At 39.7% G+C, this 22,743-nt stretch overlaps 1 protein-coding gene across 2 annotated transcripts in view; it reads right to left on the minus strand.

Moving 5' to 3' along the window:
- HERC6 (HECT and RLD domain containing E3 ubiquitin protein ligase family member 6) overlaps window positions 1-22,743 on the minus strand; it is a 56,506-nt gene that overhangs the window by 21,095 nt on the left and 12,668 nt on the right. For both annotated transcript variants that reach the window (XM_038582162.1, XM_038582161.1), the window contains exons 8-13: window positions 21,854-21,921; window positions 13,280-13,398; window positions 12,085-12,144; window positions 10,241-10,334; window positions 6,000-6,189; window positions 1,569-1,723 (exon numbers count right to left, since the gene is read on the minus strand). In XM_038582162.1, coding sequence (XP_038438090.1) covers window positions 1,569-1,723; window positions 6,000-6,189; window positions 10,241-10,334; window positions 12,085-12,144; window positions 13,280-13,398; window positions 21,854-21,921 — 686 coding nt within the window. The remainder of the gene's footprint in view (window positions 1-1,568; window positions 1,724-5,999; window positions 6,190-10,240; window positions 10,335-12,084; window positions 12,145-13,279; window positions 13,399-21,853; window positions 21,922-22,743) is intronic.

The following is a 22,743-nucleotide window of genomic DNA, read 5'->3' on the forward strand; positions in this document are numbered from 1 at the left end:
AATAAAATGAAAATGCAACCAATGAAATGGGAGAAAATATTTGCAAATCATATATTAGATAAGGAATTAATATCTAAAATATATAAAGAACACATGCCACTGAGCAAACAAAACAAAACAAAACAAAGCATCTGATTTAAAAATGGGCAGAGGAACTGAATAGATGTTTTTCCACAGAAGACATATAGATAGCCAACAGGTACATGAAAAGATTACTTAACATCCCTGATCATCAAGGAAATGCAACCCAAAGCTACACAATGAGATATCCCCTCGTACTTATTAAAATCACTGTCATCAGAAAGACAAGAGGTACGTGTTGGCAAGGTTGTAAAGAAAAGGGAACCCTTTACACTGCAGGCAGGGATATTAATTAGTGCAGCCACTATGGAAAACAGTGTGGATATTCCTCAAAACATTAAAAATAGAACTACCATATGATCCAGCAATCCCACTTCTGGGTATATTAAAAAAATATTCATCTGAATAAATATATTCATTTCAAAGGAAATAAAATCATTGTCTCAACAGGATATCTGCACCCCCATGTTTAATGTGGCATTTTTTACAAAATCCAAGACAGTAAAACAACTTCATTCATTTATCCTGGATGGATGAGTGGATGAAGAAGATGTATATATACATTAAATATTATTCAGCCATAAGAAAGAAGGAAATCCTGCCATTTGTGACAACATGGGGGGATCTGGAGGACATTATTTTAAGTGAAATAAGTCAGAGAAAGAAATATAGGTATTTATGAGCTGAACTCAGAAAGTGGAAACAGAAAGTGGAATGGCAGTTGTCAGGGGGTGGAGGAAATGGGAAGATTTTGATCAAAGGCTACAAACTTCCAGTTATAAAATGAATAAATATTTTAAATAAGTATATCAAAGCAATATGTTGTACACCTTGAACTCTCACAATGTTATATGTCAGTTATGTCTCAATAAAGCTAGGTAAAAAGAAATATACTACTTTAGAAATATTGGTGCATTAGTCCTTCTGAAAAACACTAACTTTTATACATAATATTTTCTCTTGTTGGGATTGATATTTTGTGATGAATTTTTTTTTATTGTCATATAGCAATTTATATTTATAAAATCATCTTATATTAGCTAATTATTTTTAATTGAACAATACCAATTTAATTCTGCTCTTTTATTTAAAGTATTCTGGCTCCTCCCTATCTCCCATAATCATTAGGTTTATTAGTAGCCTAACTTTAAGTTACTTCTAAATTACTACCTTTAAATTACTTCTAAATTATGTTAATACTCTACTGAAAGTGCTGAATCATTCTCATTTTTGAGTATTTGAGCATCTAATATATATAATATGTAATATAGACTATATAAACTATATAATAGTGTAAAATATGTAATATATAAAACATGTAATGTATGACTAGAGTCTAGCCAATAAGCAAAACAAGCAAAATTTTGAATTGCAAAGGACTGAATAAAACATTTTCTATTTTTGAAACAAAACAAAAGAAGACTCCATTTTGCAAAGACCTAAGGGATTTAATTGAGTAAAATGGTATATATATCTCTTCACTTTACCTTATGCACTTCTTTCATCATTCCTAGAAGAGCTTTAAGATTGCAGTGACTCTGATTGGTTTGAGTCCAGTGATAGAACTGAGAGATGATGGCAGTTTTAAGCATCTGGACCAGTGTGTTGAGAGAAGATTCTTGCAAAGATGCCCAACACTGTTCTGAGGGGTATAAAATCACTAGGATAAACATGCATCCTCCAAAAAAATCCCCTAGTTTCTACTGGGTTCTTTAATGTATGAAATAGATAATAGTTTCCATTTCTGATGGCAAAACTCATAAAATATCTTAGGATATCATCCTAGACATTTATTACTCACAGATGTGAAAAAAAAGTGTTTTTCCCTGATTAAGTATCATTGGAATTAAAAGTACAAATTTAGGGCAGTCCAGGTGGTTCAGTGGTTTAGTGCTTGCTGCCTTCAGCCCAGGGCCTGATCCTGAAGAACTGGGATCGAGTCCCACGTCAGGCTCCCTGCATGGAGCCTGCTTTTCCCTCTGCCTGTGTCTCTGCCTCTCTTGCTCTCTCTCTCTCTCTCTCTCTCTCTCTCTCTGTGTCTCTCATGAATAAATAAATAAAATCTTTAAAAATAAATAAATATTCAAATTTAGGATTCTTAGAAATTTGCTAATAGCTTATATTAATATTTGACTACTAGATTTCATGATTTTTGAACTGAAAATTCTAGAGAGTATCTAAAAATCTGAAAGCACACATAAGAATATATACACACACGTACACACATATAATGTCACCAAGGACATTTTTGATCTGAAAAAATGCAATATTACCTATGTTTTCAGACATTATGAACTGTTGGTATATATGGATATATTTTTTAATTAACTCATTAACAATATAATATTACTTATCTCCAACTTGGATTTTTGTATCTTAATTCTCAGAAAACAAACCTATCAAATTTTAAAATAGCTAATATAATTAAAATACTATGACCCAGATGCAGGAAAGACAGATATATATCTTAGAGATTCCATAAAAGGACTCAAATAAATACACATGATACTCGAGTATATGATAAAGGTGGCACTGCGTATTGATGGGAATGAGACATCATTGAATAAATGTGTAGGGACAACTGAAAATTGATTCAGAAAAATTGTAATCAAGATAAGCTCCATATGGATTAAAGGATCTTTTTTTTAAAGATTTATTTACTTGACACAGAGAGAGAGAGAGAGCACAAGCAGGGGTAGCGTCAGGCAGAGGGAGAGGGAGAAGCAGGCTCCCCATGGAGCAGGAGGCACCAAAGCGGGGCTTGATCTCAGGACCCCAGAATCATGACCTGAGCCAAAGGCAGACACTTAACAAACTGAGCCACCCAGGCACCTCATGGATCAAAGATTTGAACATAAAAATGAAATAAAAATTCTAGTACGAACAGGCTTCCTGGCTACCTCAGTAGAGCATGTTACTCTTGATCTCAGGGTCATGAGTTCAAGCCCCATGATGGGCATTGAGCCTTCTTTAAAAAGAAAAGGGGGATACCTGGCTGGCTCAATTGGAAGAGCATGTGACTCTTGATTTTGGGGTTGTGAGTTCAAGCCCCATATCAGGTATAGATTACCTAAATAAGTAAAACTAAAAAAAAATTCTAATAGTAGTATGGGAATTTTTATTTTTTTAATTTCAGAGTAGACTTTTTGGAGTACGATCTAAACATAGAAACCATAAAAGAAAATGTTCATATACTAGACTTCATAAAAATGTTATAAAGAAACAAACGTTTTTGTTGGTTTTGGTTTTTTTTAAAGATTTATTTATTTATTTGAGAGAGAGAGAGAGAGAGTGCATGCCAGCAGGGAGACAGGCAAAGGAAGAGGGAAAGAATCCCAATCAGACTCCTTGCTGAGCATGAAGCCTGGCACAGAGCTTGATCTCAGAACCCTGAGATCATGACCCAAACCAAAACCAAGAGTCAGACATTCAACTGACTGAGCCACCTTTGTACCCCTTCATAAAAATGTTTTAAGGTAATTGTGCATTCAAAAATACCACAAAGTGGGATCCCCAGATGGCTCAGTGGTTGAGCACCTGCCTTCAGCCCAGGGCATGATCCTGGAGACCCGAGATCGAGTCCCACATCGGGCTCCCTGCATGGAGCCTGCTTCTCCCTCTGCCTGTGTCTCTGCCTCTCTCTCTCTCTCTGTGTGTGTCTCTCATGAATAAATAAATAAAATCTAAAAAAAAAAAAAATACCACAAAGTAAGGAAAAAAAACAGAGAAAAAGGATTTATAACTCATTTTTAAAAGATTTTCTTTATTTGAGACAGAGAGAATGAGCAAAGGGAGGGGCAGAAGGAAAAACAGATTCCCTGCTGTGCACTGAACCTGACACAGGGCTTGATCCCAGGATCCTGAGACCATGACCCGAACCAAAGGCAGACACTTAACTAACTGAGCCACCCAGGTACCCCAGATTTGTAACTCATATTATTGATAAAGAATTAATTGGCTTCATCGTTTAAAAGCTCCTAAATAAAAAAGAAAAACACTAACCACACATGGGAAAATGGGTTTATAAGGAAAAACTGATAGTTCTCAGAATATGATATACAATGGAATTGAGATACAGAAAAACCAGCACAATCTTATTCATAATGAGAAAATTAAAATTGATATTAAGAGATTCTTTTCTTGGGATCCCTGGGTGGCGCAGCGGTTTGGCGCCTGCCTTTGGCCCAGGGCGCGATCCTGGAGACCCAGGATCAAATCCCACATCGGGCTCCCGGTGCATGGAGCCTGCCTCTCCCTCTGCCTGTGTCTCTGCCTCTCTCTCTCTCTGTGTGACTATCATAAATAAATAAAAATTAAAAAAAAAAAGAGATTCTTTTCTTAATGGCAAATACCAAAGTTTGATAATACTGTAGAAAAATGTGTGGGCTGATGTTGTCATATTTGTTGATGAAGTGTAAACTGGTACATCCTCTGTCAGGGCTATCATTTTGCACTGCATGCAATTTACTTAGACTACCACGTGAATGGTAACCACTTAAAGTTGTGTCATTTGCCAAAATTTCTCAAAATTTTAAATGCACATATAATTTGATCCAGTAATTGTGCTTTCTGGAATTTTCCTTGTCTGTGTAAATTTATACACATATAAAGAAATGCCTGTTAACACTATTATAGTAGCAAAAATTTAGAGACAGCTACTTATAGTATATCCTCCCGATAGAATACTAATAAGCCATTAAATAGAACCAGGCAGTTCCTATAATAGAACAAACATATCTTTATGATATACCACTGAGTGGGAAAAAACAAGGTATCAAAAAATGTGAATGGTGTGCTACCATTAAAAAAAGAAAATATATTTCTCTATTTTTTTAATACATATCTTTCAAAGTTTACACACAAAAAACTATTTTCTATAACTGCTTTCTGGGAGAGGGACTGAGTGGCTTATATTTCACTGTATATACCCTTTGTACCTTTTTAAGCTTTGGAGCTTGAACATTAGCTTAAAATTGTAAAAGGACATCCCATAATATTGAATAAAATAAGAACACAAAATTTAACATTTGCTTTTCATCACTGATTTGTTGGGGAGGAAAATTTTCCACTATCCTTCAAGTTTCTTTTAGCTGGTCTAAGAATTGAATTGATATGAGACAGATTACAGAAAATCAAATTTAATTTTGTATGTGTGAGGGCTCTGTAAGTGTATGAGGCCCACAGGCAGTCTGGCAATTGAGGCTTATATGCCATGCAGAGTTAAGGAGAGGAGGGTAGGAGTCTGAGTCTTCAAAAAGAAGGAAGACACTTCACAGGAAGATGAAAAAGAGTAAATGTTTGGTAAACAAATGTTTGCTGGGCCATTCAGAAACAATGGATACATAGAGAAATTTTAACAGACTTTGCTAATCTCCTCCCTGTCTACCGTACCTAGTTCATATTATATTATAGGTACCCTTGGTGATAGCTCCCTTCTTGGAGCAAGTCTTATATCTTAATTCTTTTAGGCAGTTAGAGGGAAAGTCAGAGTTTCTTCCTGAGCCTTCTGTTTCTTTTTTTTTTTTTTTTTCTGAGCCTTCTGTTTCTTAAAAATAGTCTAGAAAAATCCACATGCTAAAGAGACATATTTTGGAGTGGCAAATTTTGCTTCCCTGAAGGTGAAAATACTTCAAGTTTTAAAACAGGAACAAGAAGTTTTATTTAAGTTTATTTATCTTGACTGGATTCTCTATGGTCATTAAACCCTGATATCAAAGCCATGTCCAAGTCTAAGAGTTACACATGCTTTGTGTAATAATGATTATAATAATATTATGTTAATCTTTTCAAACATTCACATACCACATATCCAAACATATGTGTATTTTTAAATCCTCTATCCAAAATTTGCTCCAGCTTTTACTTTAGTGATTCTTTATTGAGAGTACAGATAAAGTGATAAAAGTAATCAAACTTACTCAGGATCTTTGAAGATTGGTCTCTCATTTTACAAACAGCTTCTGCAAATGGAACCACCAGATCCATCCAGTTCCTAGGATCATGCATCACTGGACATTCTGGGAGCAGAAGGAAAACTAATAATGCTTCTCGGTGTAAAGAACAACATGGAAGAGCTCTGAGTAGATTATCCTTGAGACATGTAGTTATCTGCAGTTGAAAGGATCAGGGAAGGCCCAGCATATATTAGATACAGACTATAGTGAAAACCAAGCTATGGGCCTAGGGGTTTTGTTCCACAGTTTTCCAATGGAATAATCATTAGTTTTCCTCAAACTTATTGTTCAAACTCCATCACTCCTTGCATCCCAAATGCCCCTAAAGTATTATGTGAGAGCCATCCTCCCTATTTTATATTGGGGTGCATGAAGGAAATAAAGTGAAATCATATGTGCACGTACATACTGTGTGAATCATGGAGGTCACTCAATTAGATACTGACAGATGAAGGATCCGTACCCAGATCTATCTGACTTAAAATCTAACATGGCAGAGATAATGCCATATGTTCACCTCACCAATCCTGTTTCAATTTCAAGATGGCATTTCCAGCCTATCCTGCAGTTACGTGGGGCCATATGACTGAATTCTGGCTAACAGTATATGGGTGAAGGTGATATATATCACTTCCAGGCATGACCCCTGAAACCTCTCATGGAACCTTCTATACTCTTTCCTTATCCACCAACCAAATACAAGAGATCTGGAGGATTTCATGGCCCCAGTGCTTAGGATTCCAGACAGAAGGAGCCCAAATCACTCCTCAGTGAACCTGTACAGAGGTGGGAAGTTTAGCAGAATATGCCATTCTGGCATGAGGATTATTTTGAGCTGAAGGCAAATGAGAAAAAGCAGATAAATAAAAACTTAAAAAAAAAATTTTTTCCTTACTCCCTACAGCCCATTGACAAATCTTTTTTTTTTTTTTAATTTTTATTTTATTTTATTCATGATAGGCACACAGTGAGAGAGAGAGGCAGAGACATAGGCAGAGGGAGAAGCAGGCTCCATGCAGGGAGCCTGACGTGGGATTCGATCCTGGGTCTCCAGGATTGCGCCCTGGGCCAAAGGCAGGCGCCAAACTGCTGCTCCACCCAGGGATCCCCATTGATAAATCTTTAAAACAGGCAGAGTGACCTTCCTCTAGGGACTCAATTGCCTTGATGTTAATACTTTGCTAAGGGCAAAAGACAATCTTAGGCCAACCCTCAGGATCCTGTAAATCTACTTTTAATATATAAAAATTGCTTTAGAAATTTCCTTTATCTCTAAACCCCCCAAGATACATGTTGGCAGATACGTGTTGGCAGTCTTCCCCAAGCATATGACCCACTGATACACATCTGGAGGGTCTCATGACTAAGATTCTATTAGATGCTAATAAATGACCTTTTCCTAACAATAGCTAGCTTCCTAAAGGACTGAAAACCTTGCTTCCAAATTCCTTAGAGACTTAACGCTCTCCCTAACCCCCTCCCAACTTGAAAGTATATGATGGGCCACTCCTTAGAACCCCAGTGCCACTCTTTCTGCCCATGGGTTCTGTCCCTGTGCTTTAATAAAACCACCTTTTTTGCACCAAAGACAGCTCAAAAATTCTTTCTTGGCCATTGGCTTCAAACCCTAACATCTTTTCCCACATCAACATCTACTATTCTTTTTCATCTTGAAACTAAAAATTTCATATCTACTACATGTTAAAGAACACTCCCCTTTTCCCTTCAAAATGTAAGGACCTCAAATGGTATAAAGATGACTTTAGGGGCACCTGGGTGGCTTAGTCAATTAAGGATCTACCTTTGGCTCAGGTCTTGATCTCAGGGTCCTGGGATTGAGCCCCTGTGTCAGGCTCCCTGCTCAGCAGAGAGTCTGCTTCTCCTGGTCCTTCTGCCCCTCATGCCCTCCCCCTGCTCATGTTCTCTCTCTGGCAAATAAAATCTTAAAAAAAAAAAAAAAATGACTTTAAACCAAAGGCATGTGTGATACAGCTGACACAGAAAGAAGCCTTCAGATCTTCCCTTATCTGACTAAAGGCAGGGCCTTCCAAGAGTGAGGCAGCCATAAATCCCCCTGGAGGGCAAATTTCACTGCCAGGAAAAGATCAGCCACTTGCCCTTGGATGAGAAATCGTGTAAACAAACATTAGCACAAGCCATCATACCTTCCATTTGGCCTCCGTACAGCCTATGTGTCTCCCTAAAAAGTCTATTTATTTTCTCTTGGAAACCTCTTCTCTTCCATTCCCTTTTCCCTATTAATTGGTATAGAAGCCCTCGACCCAGGATGCCTGGGGCTCAGTGGTTGGGCGTCTGCCTTTGGCTCAGGGCGTGATCCTGGTCTGGGGATCCAGTCCCACATCAGGCTCCCTGTGAGAGGCTGCTTCTCCCTCTGTCTCTGCCTCTCTCTGTGTCTCTCATGAATAAATAAAATCTTAATGAAAAAAAAGAAGAAGCCCTCGACCCTAGCTCTTCTAGCTCTTCGCGGAGCCTCTTCATCTGAATGCTCCCTGCAAGCACAGGAATAAAACTTGTGTTCTTTTCTCTTGTTAACCAGCCTATTGAAGTTTGCCGGCCCCCAACACATCAGCCTGAGTTGGTAGAGGGAAAGTTTTCCCACACGGCCCAGAATCGCAAAATACTAATCTGGAATAGACCTTAAAAGAGAAACTGAATAAATGAGGAGCCCAATAAAAAAGGTAAAGAGGGGATCCCTGGGTGGCTCAGCGGTTTAGCGCCACCTTCAGCCCAGGACGTCATCCTGGAGTCCAGGGATCGAGTCCCACATCGGGCTCCCTGCATGGAGCCTGCTTCTCCCTCTGCCTGTGTCTCTGCCTCTCTCTCTGTGTGTGTCTCTCATGAATAAATAAATAAAGTCTTAAAAAAAAAAAAAAAGTAAGGAAAATGTGACCCAGGGACACCTGGTGGCTCAGTAGTTGAGAGTCGGCCTTTGGCTCGGGTCGTGAACCCAGGGTCCTGAGATGGAGTCCTGCATCAGGCTCCCTGCGGGGAGCCTGCTTCTCCCTCTAAGTCTCTGCCTCTCTCTTTGTCTCTCATGAATAAATAAATACAATCTTAAAGAAAATGTAACCCAAAGAGGATAAGGGATGAGTAGAAGATTCATCTCAACTAGATTTGACATGGATCTCAAAAGAGAGAACCGCCTTTCCATTCCCCCAGTCCAGGTGAAGTTTATCTTGCTTCCAAAACAAGGCAGGAAACCACAAATGTTGGAGAGGATGTGGAGAAGGGGGAACCCTCCTGCACTGTTGGTGGGAATGTGAACTGGTGCAGCCACTCTGGAAAACTGTGTGGAGGTTCCTCAAAGAGTTAAAAATAGACCTGCCCTACGACCCAGCAATTGCACTGTTGGGGATTTACCCCAAAGATACAGATGCAGTGAAACGCCGGGACACCTGCACCCCGATGTTTCTAGCAGCAATGGCCACCATAGCCAAACTGTGGAAGGAGACTCGGTGTATCGACAGATGAATGGATAAAGAAGATGTGGTCTATGTATACAATGGAATATTCCTCAGCCATTAGAAACGACAAATACCCACCATTTGCTTCAACGTGGAGGGAACTGGAGGGTATTATGCTGAGTGAAATCAGTCAATCGGAGAAGGACAAACATTATATGGTCTCATTCATTTGGGGAATATAAATAATAGTGAAAGGGAATAAAGGGGAAAGGAGGAAAAATGTGTGGGAAATATCAGAAAGAGAGAACATAAAGACTCCTAACTCTGGGAAATGAACTAGGGGTGGTGGAAGGGGAGGAGGGCGGGCGGTGGTGGTGACTGGGTGACGGGCATTGAGGGGGGCACTTGACGGGATGAGCACTGGGTGTTATTCTGTATGTTGGCAAATTGAACACCAATAAAAAATAAATTGATTATTAAAAAACAAAACAGAACTAGTGCTATTTTCATATATATGTGAATGGTTATTTACCTCTCAAATATTGTTTTTTCATACTGAAAAGAAAAACTCTATATTTAATGTACATTTACATGTGATTTTAAAAGTTCCAGCATCTAATACAGTGTCTAGAATATAATGACCTCATCATAAACACTAGCCCTCTCCACTATCACACACAGTCCCTCTGACACAACTTCCAACAAAATTAAACTGCAGTCATATTGGATCCTGTAAAGAAATTCTATTGCTCTACTTGTCAAGTAAAAATTGGCCATTACCACAAAAGAAATCCATTGTGTTTCTGTTAACTTCTTGAAGGTATCTCTTGCCTTTTTTAAGTCCACATCAATGGAAGTCGTTTCTGCAGATTCTCTTTGGATACAAGAGATGTAAAAAAGAACAAAACAAAACAACACATAAACAGATGGAAAAGAATATTTCTATACTCCATACATGTTTATTGTTTTATTAGTTAGCTGATATAAACTTTTTTCTTAAAGCTTGCCCCTTTCGAAATAATCAATTTACTTGGCACAAAAAAAAATTTTTTTAAGCTTATATCCTCCTAAAAGAGAGTAGGTAACAGCTTATTATCTCTAAAGTAGCTACAAAATAAATAAATAAATAAATAAATAAATAAATAAATAAATAAATAAAGTAGCTACAAGTTGTGGGCTGCAATAATAGCAAAATTTTGTGTGCCGTATCTGAGAACTGAAACTACTCCCCCACCTGCCCCCACACCTTACCATCTACATCTACATTACTTTAGGATTCCACTGTTTCATTAGTGTGGCTTCACTATTCCAAGAGACCCTAGCCCAGGCAAATGGTTTGATTGTTCATTATAGGGACTTCCTTTTGTTTTTTTTTTTTAAAGATTGATTTTTTCTTTTTTAAGATTTTATTTATTCATGAGACACAGAGAGAGAGAGAGGGATGCAGAGACACAGGCAGAGGGAGAAGCAGGGTCCATGCAGCCTGACGTGGGACTCAACCCCAGATCCCAGATCCCAGGTCTCCAGGATCACACCCTGGGCGGAAGGCAGGAGCCAAACTGCTGAGCCATCCAGGGATCCCCATTATAGGGACTTCCTGAAAAGACTCATTAACTCCTCAATGGAAGGCGTTCACAGATAGTTTTTGCCCTAAGATTCTTTGAATTGCTTGCCTCAAAGTCATTGCCTTGCTGTTTCCAACTGTCCTGGATAATTGAATCCTTTCCAGATCCTAATCAAGCCCCCAGCCTTCCCCTCCCAAGTCAAAAGACTTGCCCTAAACCAACCTGCAAATTCTTGATAAATTCCAACTTGTCCTTCCCCTCAGTAACACTATCAAAGCTTTGTCTAAGTGTTGTGCTTTCCTGGGTTGTTTTGGTGATATCTGAAGAGGCTGCATCTGTCAAGTGACTTGTCTTTATAAATGTTCTATCAAGAAATATTGTATGCTTACTGAATTAACTCATCAATAGTAAATATTTACCCAGGCTAAAATAGTTATGCAAGTGCTCCAACAAAGTATTGTAAATCTCTCCTTAAAATATATTGTCCTTTGCAGTCTTTGGCATCTTAAGACCAAACCTTGAGGTTCATTACTCTTGGGAGGACACTTTTCCACTTTACAGAAATAATATTCTTAGCATGGAAAGTGTTATATATGCAATAAGGATTAGCCTGAGACTAGGGTAGGGAAGAAAGAGGAAACATTGTATGGCAGAGTCCCTGTCCCTCAGTTTCACCTGGAAGGATGGCAAGAAGAAGAAAGTAAATGGGAGAGGAAGAAGGCAGAGGGAAGCAGTGTCTTATTTCTCTTCTCTCACCTTTGACTGGGATATGCTGGGGATGAACAGGGATGCTTTTGGGGACTCTAGAAAGACACTGCCTCATGGGCTGCCAGTGGGAAGCCACAGCAGTCAGCTTCCCTGTATTTCTCTGGTTCTGAGGAGAGGCTGTTGGACTCAACAGCTCCTCCAGTCCCTTTGACGAGTGACGAAGAGTGTAGCTGGGTTAAGAACCAATGGAACAACTGGGGATTGCAGAGTCACCCTGCTTAACCGACTGAGCCACCCAGGTGCCCCAATCCCTAGTGTTTTAAAAGAAGGTAAATTTCATGTAAAAATTACCTTTTCTTTAAAAAACTTGCAGTCAGACAAGCAGGAGATGAAAATATCATTGCAATTTCACTGTAAAAGTAACAACATATGTGTTAAGTCATAATGATGGGGAACAGGGCTAGCTGAGGACCCGGGCAGGGCCGCACATTGACAAGTCCTTGAAACAGGCAGAGGGACATTCCTCTGGGGACTCAACTGCCTCGATGTTAATAGTTTGTCAAGGGCAAAAGGCAATCTTATCCTGACCCCCAGGATCCTGTAAGTCTACTTTAACGTATAAAAATTCCTTTAGAAACTTCCTTTCCTTTACCCCCCTAAGATACCTGTTGGCAATCATCCCCCAAGCACATGGCCCACTGATATGCATCTGAAGGGTTTCATGACTAAAGTTTTATTAATAAGTGACTTTTTCTCAACAATAGCTAGCCCCCTCAAGGTCCTGGAAACCTTGCTTCCAAAATTCCTTAGAGAGTACGCTATCCTCAAACCCCTCCCAACTGCCAGGTATATAATCAGTCACTCCTTGCAGGCCCTGGGCAGCAGCTCTTCCTGCCCACGGGTCCTGTCCCCGTGCCTTAATAAAACCACCCTTTTGCACCAAAGATATCTCAAGAATTCTTTCTTGGTCACTGGCTCTGGACCTCACTTATATTCCAAAACTTCATCATAACGTATTATAAAGCATGCCTCCTCTTATGTCTAGTTATATAACTGATGACATGCAATCATTAATGAAATAACTACTTTCCTATGAGTCTTCCAGATTCTGGATATACTTTGTGTTGATAAATCTCACCCAAACCCTTCATGGTTGATTATACTAAATCATGGATTTGAATAAAATCCATCCTTCTGAAAACAAAAATTTATGGAGCCCAGAGTATAAACTATTAAGATATTAAAAAAAAGGGTCTACTTTAATGAAGCCTTTGTGAGACAAATGATTTTTTATTTATTCTTGCATTGCTCACACCTACTGAGGTTCCTGGGAATTGTATGTCCTCAATGTAGTTGTGTCAAGTGAATGATGAATTAATGAGGACATCAATGACTTTTTCAAACATCGAGATGTTAGGAGAGAATCATGATTAAAATGCAAATATCTCCATAGCAAAGCCATACCCTCTGTCTTATATTTAGGATAAAATGACCTCATGGTTTCAAAACAAATAAAAGTGATTTACAACTTATCAGACAGAGCTACCTCTTAGCCACTTCACATTCAGTGCGTTTTTTTGCTGCTATCCATTTTTCTGTCAAGGACTCGTTAATTTGGCTTATTCCTGGAAGGATTTTCCTGGGAACGTCTGTGGAACTGGTGTTCTTCAAGGAAGAAAAAAAAAATGATCAGGAAAACATAACCACATGCTGAGTAATAACACAGCAAAGCTTGCAGCACAAGTGGTAGGTAGGCCCCGCCCTCTTAGACAGTGGGGTTTGGTCAGAGGAGTTATGTCACAGACTGGCCTGGCTGTTCCAGTTCCTAGACTTGGTTACTTGGCTTAGTCTAGGCCTTAATTTTGTCATTTAAAAATGGGATGACACAAAATAATTGAAAACAGAGACTCAACCAGATACTTGTACACCAATATTCACTGTAGCATTATTCATAATAGCCAAAAAGGTAGAAACAACTGGTGTCCAGCAATAGCATCAACAGATGAACATGGTATATACATGCAGAATAATCAGCCCAAAAAAGGGAGGATATTCTGAAACACACTGAAACATGGATGAACTTTGAAGACACTATGCTAAGTAAAATAAGCCAAAAGGACTATTATTGTATGATTTCACTTATATGAAATTGGCAACTTCATAGAAAGTAGATTAGAGATTACCCAGGGAGGGGGGTGGCTGTCACAGAATGGAAACTTATTTAAAGGTTACAGAGTTTCTGTTTGGGGTGGTAAAGTTTTCGAAATGGATAGTGGTGATAGTTGCACAATACTGTGAATGTGATTAATGCCACTAAGTTGTATACTTAAAAATAGTTAAAATAGAAAATTTTATGATATACATGTATTTTTAACCACAATTTGAAAAATAAGATAATAGGGGTGCCTAGATGACTCAGTCAGTTAAGCGTCTGCCTTTGGCTCAGGTCATGATCTTAGGGTCCTGGGATCAAGCCCCACAACAGGCTTCCTGCTCAGTGGGGAGTCTGCTTGTCCCTCTCCCTCTGTACTTCCCCCAGCTTGTGGTCTCGTGTGCTCTCTTGCTCTCTCTCTCTCTCTCTCTCTCAAATAAATAAATAAAATATTTTTTAAAATGAGATAATACCTACCTCTCTGGGCTCTTCTTAAGATTAAATAATATTAGGCATACAAAACCTGTGGATTATAGTTGGTATGCAAAAGATACTAGTTTTAGTATTTTTACTAAAATAGATTTTTAGATTTTTACTTTTAGATCAGTGGTTTTCAAACTTAACCTGGTGATCTTACTTAAAGCATAGACTGCTGAGCCAAATCCCACAGTTTCTGATTTAGGGGTGGAGCTCAAGAATTTGCATCTAGTAAATTCCCAGATGATGCTGCTGCTCTGGTACAAGGACCACACTTTAAGAACCATGGTTCTATACAATACTTGAAACCAAATGGCTCAGCTAGAAGTGTCAGAAATCACTGCCTAGGAAGAAAAACCTGACTTTTTAATATAGTTTTCCAAGACATTAATGCTCCACTTCATGTTATATCTCTGCCTCCATTGAACTTGTAATAAGTCAGGAAATTCTTTTTTTTTTTAAAGTAACTTCTATGCCCAATGTGGGGCTTAAACTCAAGACACTGAGATCAAGAATCACATATTCTATGAACTGAGCCAGCCAGGCACCCCAGGAGTCAGGAAACTCTTCATCATTTTAGTTTAATGCTTAAATAAAGACCTCTGGAAAAAGATAAGTAACCATGACTTCTGAAGCTCTCCTTCAGCTTCTTGATCTGGGTCCTGGGTGTCCCCTCTAGTTCAATCACAAAAAAGCTTTTATTCCCCCTCCCCCCACCACATACACACACATTGCTGGAAATTTAGGACAATGAGGTGCTCCCTATTGGTACTTACATACCATTTCTTCTACTCTCTTCAAAATCCCAGCTCCTCTGAAGTAATCATTTCCCTTTGTCCTTGGCATGACCCTTCAACACTGAAAACTTTAGTACCTTGCTGTCTCCCTTGGCACTGCCATGTCTGTTGTCATCCTTCCTGTAATTCTTGGCAACTACGGAACTAATAAACATGATTTCCCACTTTGATCTCTCAATTCTTGATCTCATCTCCACACTTCCTCTGTTCCATCTCAACCACCCATGTCCTGGTTTCAAGCAGATGCTATTGATATTTTAGATCAGATAATTCTTTGTTGTGAGGGTCTTGTGCATTGTAGGTTGTTTAGGAACCCTGGCCTCTACCCACCAGATGCTTGTGGCAGCCACCCCAACACACCTGCCCTTTTCCAGTTACTACAACTTAAAATGTCTCCAGAAATTGCCCAATGTTGCCTGGGGCAAAATCATTCCTAGTTGAAAACCACTGCCCCAGATCTTGGTGATACCCTATGGTTTATAATCATTGATAACTATATCACCTTCTAAATTTTCTATTAGAAACATTCTCAGGGCACCTGGATGGCTCAATCAGTTAAATATCTGCCATCGGCTCAGGTCATGATCTCAGGGTCCTGGGACCAAGCCCTGTATCAGGCTCCCTGCTCAGTAGGGAGTCTGCTTCTTCTTCTCCCTCTGCTCCTCCTCTCCACTGCCCACCCCCACCTGCTCATACTCTTTCTCACCCTCTCTCTCAATAAATAAAATCAAAAGAAAGAAGAGAAAGAAGAGAAAGAAAGAAAGAAAAAGAAAGAAAGAAAGAAAGAAAGAAAGAAAGAAAGAAAGAAAGAAAGAAAGAAAAAGAAAGAAAGAAAGAAAGAAGAAAGAAAGAAGAAAGAAGAAGAAAGAAAGAAAGAAAGAAAGAAAGAAAGAAAGAAAGAAAGAAAGAAAGAAAGAAAGAGAGAAAGAAAGAAAGAGATTGATTTTCTCTTTTCTGGTCATCATACACCCTTTTCTGATTCTCTTACTTTAGAGTGAAACTCCCACTCCAACATTCTTTGGTGCTGGAATGAGTTAAGACTTTGGGGGCTATTGGAACAGAATGAATGTATTTTGCATGCAAGAAGGACATGAATTTTGGGAGTTGGAGGGGTGGGGAATATGGACCGAATATGTTCCCCCCCAAATTCATATGTTGAAATTCAAATCCCCAGTATAATGGTATTAAGAGGTGGGGCCTTTGGAAGATGACTGAGTCATGGGAGTGGAGCTCTCATGAATGGAATTAGTGCCCTTTTAAGAGACCCCCAGAGAGCTCTCTTGCCCCTTAGGACATAGCAAGAAGACAGCCACCCATAAACAATCACCAAACACTGAGTACACTGGTCCCTTGATCCTGGACTTCCCAGACTCCAGAACTGTAAGAAGTAACATTTCTACTATTCATAAGCCACCTAGTCCATGGTGTTTTGTTAGCAGGCAGGGCAGACTAAGACATTTACTTTAGAGTGGAACCCGTTCCAACATTCTTTGAGGCCACTAGGATCTCCAATCCATTGACCCTATTGTTTGTTCATTATTTATTGCCTCCTTGTCCTTACCAAGCATAGATTCCATGGTCAGCACCATAAGAAGTCCCTTTCAAATACTTCCTTCCCTGTCATTTTCCTGTTGGACTTACCTAGCAAAACTCCATCTGTGATTAAAAATCAACTCGGGAGGGGCAGCCCTGGTGGCCCAGCGGTTTAGTGCCACCTTCAGCCCAGGGTGTGATCCTGGAGACCCGAGATGGAGTCCCATGTCAGGCTCCCTGCATGAAGCTTGTTTCTCCCTCTGCCTGTGTTTCTGACTCTTTCTCTCTGTGTGTCTTTCATGAATAAATTAAAAAAAAAAAAAACAACTCTGGATTATTCCAAAATTGAACCCAAGCAAAACTGAATCCAGTCCATTCGCTGGAGAGAATCACACGCAGCCATGTTGATTTCACGTTCTGTCCTACTACCGCAAATGTCAGATGGGCACCAAATAATGTTTCATAATTTCCCACAATATTTGCTTTCTCACTCTCTGAGACAACTACTGCACACCTTCCTTTTATTCCTAAACATATAACACTCCTCATCTCTCTCATTCACTCCCAGATGAGGACCTTGCCCTGTGCCTCACTGAGAAAACTGAAGCCATTCATCACCTTTATTTCACCCCACCCTCACCTCCTCTGTTCCTTATTAGAAGAAAAATAAATATTTCTGCTCAAGCCCCTACATTCTACACAGATGGGATCCTGCCTCCCCTTTCCTGTTGTGGGACATTGCTTCTGCAATTCTTCTTCTTTTTTTTTTTCCCCCATGTATCATTGTTTTCTCCATCTGAACAGGATCATTCTCAAAAATCATGTCTGTGCTCATCTTGACCTCTCAGCAGTATTAGCCACTTCCTCCTTCTGGAAATCCGTTCTTCTCTTATCTTGATGAACCACCCTCTCCTGGTTTTCCCCTACCTCAGAAACTGTCCCTTCTCAATTTTTCTCCTGGCACCTCCTCATTGTTGGATTCTGTCACATTTCTCCTTTCATTTTTACTCTCCCTCTTGAGGTGACCTTTTATCTATGCCCCAGTTTTAAATCCTGTCTATGCTTGGACAGCTACCATGTCTGTATTCCAGTGCTGACGTCCTCCCTGAGCTCCAGATTTGAACATCCAGCTAAGGCTCCAGGTCTCCTCCCCAAGGATACTTCACACTGACCCCATCTCACCTACCCACTTCCATCTCCTATAACTCTCTACCCTTTCTTACTGTGCTCTGCTCTTCTGACCCTCTCTCTGTCCCTCACACATGCTAAACTTCTCCTTGACACAGGGCCTCTCTGCATGTGGTTCCCTCTACTTGAACACTCTTTTTAATTTTTTTTAATGATTTGTTTTTTTATTTTAGAGAGTGAGCAGGGGAAAGGCAGGGGGAGAGAGAGGAGAGAAGCAGACTTCACACTGAGCACAGAGCCTGTGGATGGGCTCGATCTCAGGACCCTGAGATCATGACCAGAGCCAAAATCAAGAGTTGGTCACTCACACAACTGAGCTACCCAGCCACCCCTGGAACACTCTGTCTTTGGATCTAAGAATGGCTAAGGTCTCTGTTTCAATGTCCCAGCCTCTGAGAGGTCTTCTTTAATCTATCTATCTATCTTTCTTTCTTTCTTTCTTTCTTTCTTTCTTTCTTTCTTTCTTTCTTTCTTTCTTTCTTTCTTTCTTCTTTCTTTCTTTCTTTCTTTCTTCTTCTTTCTTTCCTTCCTTCCTTCCTTCCTTCCTTCCTTCCTTCCTTCCTTCCTTCCTTCCTTCCTTCCTTCTTTTCTTTCTTTTGTAGATTTATCCATTTATTTTAGAGAGAGAATGAGAGTGCATACACATGTGAGTGGGGGGAAGAGGGAGAGAAGCTTCAAGTTGACTCTACCCTAAGAGGGGACTGCCTGATATAAGGCACCATCCCATGACACATGAGATCATGGCCTGAGCCAAAACCAAGAATCAGACACTTAACTGACAGCCACCCAGGTGCCCCCTGACTGACATTTCTAAAGAAACCCACTTTTTCAATCTCACATGTCCTATTTAAGACAGTTTAATAATTTTGCATTTACATATTTATTGCCTATCTTTCTTTTTTTTTTTTAATTTTTTTTTTATTTATTTATGATAGTCACAGAGAGAGAGGCAGAGACATAGGCAGAGGGAGAAGCAGGCTCCATGCACCTGGAGCCCGATGTGGGATTCGATCCAGGGTCTCCAGGATCGCACCCTGGGCCAAAGGCAGGCACTAAACCGCTGCGCCACCCAGGGATCCCTATTGCCTATCTTTCCCTGTAGAACTCAATACCAAGAATGAGATCATGGGGACCCTGGGTGGCTCAGCGGTTTAGCGCCTGCCTTCGGCCCAGGCGTGATCCTGGAGTCCCAGGATTGAGTCCCAGGATTGAGTCCCATATCAGGGTCCTTGCATGGAGCCTGCTTCTCCCTCTGCCTGTGTCTCTGCCTCTCTCTCTCTTTGTGTTTATCATGAGTAAATAAATAAAATCTTAAAAAAAAAAAAAAAGAATGAGACCAACCTTGTCTGTATTACTTACTTTTATCCCCATCCCTGAGAGCAGAGCCTGAGACACAGAAGTCAACTGCTGACTGGCTGACTAGATGGCTATGATAGAGCAACCAAGTACAATCTCCTCACCCTCCCCAGCAGCACAGAAACTTTTGCCTCTGACCACTTTTTTTTTCCCAGAGAATATGGCAAGAGTCTATATGAATGTCAAATTTAAAACATTCCTGAAAATAGAAAAAAGTACAAACTTGGGCACCTGGGTGGCTCAATCAGTTAAGTGTCCAACTCTTGATTTCAGTTCAGGTCATGATCTCAGGGTCATGAGATCAAGCCCCACATTGGGCTCCTCACTCAGTGGGGAGTCAGCTTAAGATTCTCTCTCCCTCTCCCTCTGCCTCCTCCCCCTCCTATGTGTGCTTTCTCTTGCTAAAAAAAATTTATTCGTAAAAAAAAGAGGGGCAAAAAAAGAAAAAAAAGAGGGGCACCTAGGTGGTTTAGTTGGTTAAGCATCTGCCTTTGGCTCAGGTTATAAACTCAGCACCCTAGGATCAAGCCTACTTAGCACATAGTTTGCTTCTCCCTTTCCCTCTGCCCCTCCACCCCCCACATCCCCCACTTGTGCACACATGCTCTCTCTCTCTCAAACAATTAATTTAAAAAAAAAAAAGAAAAAAGTACAAATTAAAGAAATAACTATGTACAAGCAGACCTCAGAGATATTGAGGGTTTGGTTCCAGACAACCACAATCAAGTGAATATCACAATAAAATGAATCAAATAAAGTTTTTGGTTTCCTGGTGCAGGAAACTTCTGCAGCTTCCTCGCCTCTCTCAAACTTCATAGAATTGAAGAGAGTTAGGACCTTTCCTGGGATCAGGCTTTGATTTTAAGGGAATGTTTGATCTTCTATCTAGATCACTAAAACTTTCTCCATATCAGCTCAGCAATAAGGCTGCTTTGCTTTCTCATCATTTGTGTGCTCACTGGAGGAGGACTTCTGATTTCCTTCAAGAACTTTTCCTTTGCATTTACAACTTGGCTAAGTTTGATGCAGTTTTCAGCCTTTCTCAGCTTTTGATGTGCCTTCCTCACTAAGTTTATTATTCCCACCTTTTGTTTTAAAATGAGAGACATGTGACTCTTCCCTGGAACAGTTAGAGGCCATTGTAGAGTTATTGATTGGCCTAATTTTAATATTATTTTGCTCAGGGAATAAATAGGTTAGGCCTAGAAGAAGCAGAAAGCCAGAGACACAGCGAGTTGGAGGAGCAATCAGAACACACATTTATAGATTATGTTCACCATCCTATATGGGCATGGCTGAAACAATTTCAACAGTAACATCAAAGATCACTGATCACAAATCATCATAACAAATGTAATAATAATGGAAAATTTTTAACTATTGTAAGGATTATCAACTGTGACACAGAGACAAGAAGTAAGCAAATGCTGTTGTAAAAATGGTGCCCACAAATTTGTTTGATGTAACGTAAGGTTGCCATAAAATTTCAATTTGTAAAAAATGCTAAATCATAACATAATATAACAAGGTATGCCTGTATACTTCTGTCTCCATACAGGCATTTCAGAACTCCCAGAAATATGATCATAAAACCTCTCTATCAAAAATTAGGAGGGTACTACAGTATGGTGAATAATGATATAAGCTTTGGAGCTGGATTTCCTGGGTTTAAATCCAGCTCTGCCACTTCTTAGCAGTACAACTTTGGGTAAGTCCAATTCTCTGAGACTTATTTTTTTCATTTGTAAAATGGGGGAAATAATACCAATTGGAGTTGACATAAGGATTAAATGTGTCAATCAACTTGGAGTATTTTAATTGGTCCCTAACTCATGATGACTACAATCAATATTAATGCTGTTATTATCATCATTAATCTTACTTAATAACAAACAGTAATAAAAGCAATGAACTTAGGTTTGGGGGTCTCATCTCTTAGGAGGAAGTGAAAATTACAAGTATTTTTAAAAGAGGCTACATCTCATTTTTTTTTTTAAGATTTCTTCACTCATTTTTTTAAAAGAGTTTATTTTTTTTATTTGACAGAGAGAGAGAGAGAGAGCAAAAGCAGAGGGAACAGCAGGCAGAGGGAGAGGGAGATGCAATCTCCCCGAAGAGCAGGGAGCCTGATGTAGGACTTGACCCCAGGACCCTGGAATCATGACCTGAGCTGAAAGCAGATGCCCAACCATCTGAGCCACACAGGGGCCCTTTATTCACTCATGAGAGAGAGAGAGAGAGAGAGAGAGAGAGAGTGTGCAAGCAAGTGGAGGGAGGGGCCAAGGAAGAGAATATTTCAAGCAGACTTCCCACTGAGCATGGAGCCTGGTTGATATAGGGCCATCCCACAACCCATGAGATCTAGACCTGAGCCTAAACCAAGAGTTAGATGCCCAACTGTCTGAGCCACCCAGGTACCCCTAAAATTACAGAAGATTTTTAAGAAGCATTCTAACAGAGGATCTTCTTATGTTAGTAAAAAATCTGAATACATACAAGTGATAAAATGTTTCAAACATTGCTCTGAAATCTAGAGGAAAAAAATGCCTTTTATTCATTTTTGCTTATTTTTGTTTAAGAATGATTTTTAAAAGAAACAAAAAAATATAATACATACCTGATAAGTTGTCACAAAATTTGCATACGTTCCAGCAAAAATGTGTTTGACTTGAAAATCCACAAGGTCTAAAAGAAAGTATAAATGCATGCTTATTCATTTTATTTTTTAAAATTTTTTAATAGATTTGTTTACTTGACAGAGAGAGAGCATAAGTGGGGGGAGCAGCAGGCAGAGGGAAAGGGAGAAGCAGGCTCCCCACTGAGTAGGGGAGCCCAATGTAGACCTCAACCCCAGGACCCTGGGATCATGACCGGACCCAAGTACCCCCCATGCTTATTGTTATTAGAAGTGAAAAAAAATAAATCTTTTGTTATAAACCCAAAACTGCTGTAAAAAAAAATAGATTAAAAAAAAACAAATATATTGGGGCACCTGGGTGGCTCAGTCGGTTAAGTATCTGACTCTTGATTTTGGCGCAGGTCATGATCTCATGGTCATGCGATTGAGCTCTGTGTTGGACTCTGAACTTAGCATGAAGTCATCCTGTCCCTCTGCTTCAGCTCCTCCTCCTCCACCCCACACTCTTACACAGGCTCTCTCTTTCTAAAATAAATAAAATCTTAAAAAAAAAAAAAATATATATATATATGTATGTATGGGGACCCCTGGGTGGCTCAGTGGTTGAGCGTTTGCCTTCGGCTCAGGGTGTGATCCCAGAGTCCCAGGATCGAGTCCCACATCAGGCTCTTCGCGTGGAGCCTGCTTCTCCCTCTGCCTGTGTCTCTGCCTCTCTTTGTCTCTGTCTGTCATGAATAAATAAATTAAATCTTAATATACACATATAAATATTAAGATTTTATTTATTTGACAGAGCACAAGCAGGTGGAACAGCAGGCAGAGGGAGAGGGAAAAGTGGGCTCCAGGGAATCCAAAGCAGGCCTCGATCC

Source organism: Canis lupus, chromosome 32, assembly GCF_011100685.1.
Source record: "Canis lupus familiaris isolate Mischka breed German Shepherd chromosome 32, alternate assembly UU_Cfam_GSD_1.0, whole genome shotgun sequence".
Taxonomy (NCBI): domain Eukaryota; kingdom Metazoa; phylum Chordata; class Mammalia; order Carnivora; family Canidae; genus Canis; species Canis lupus.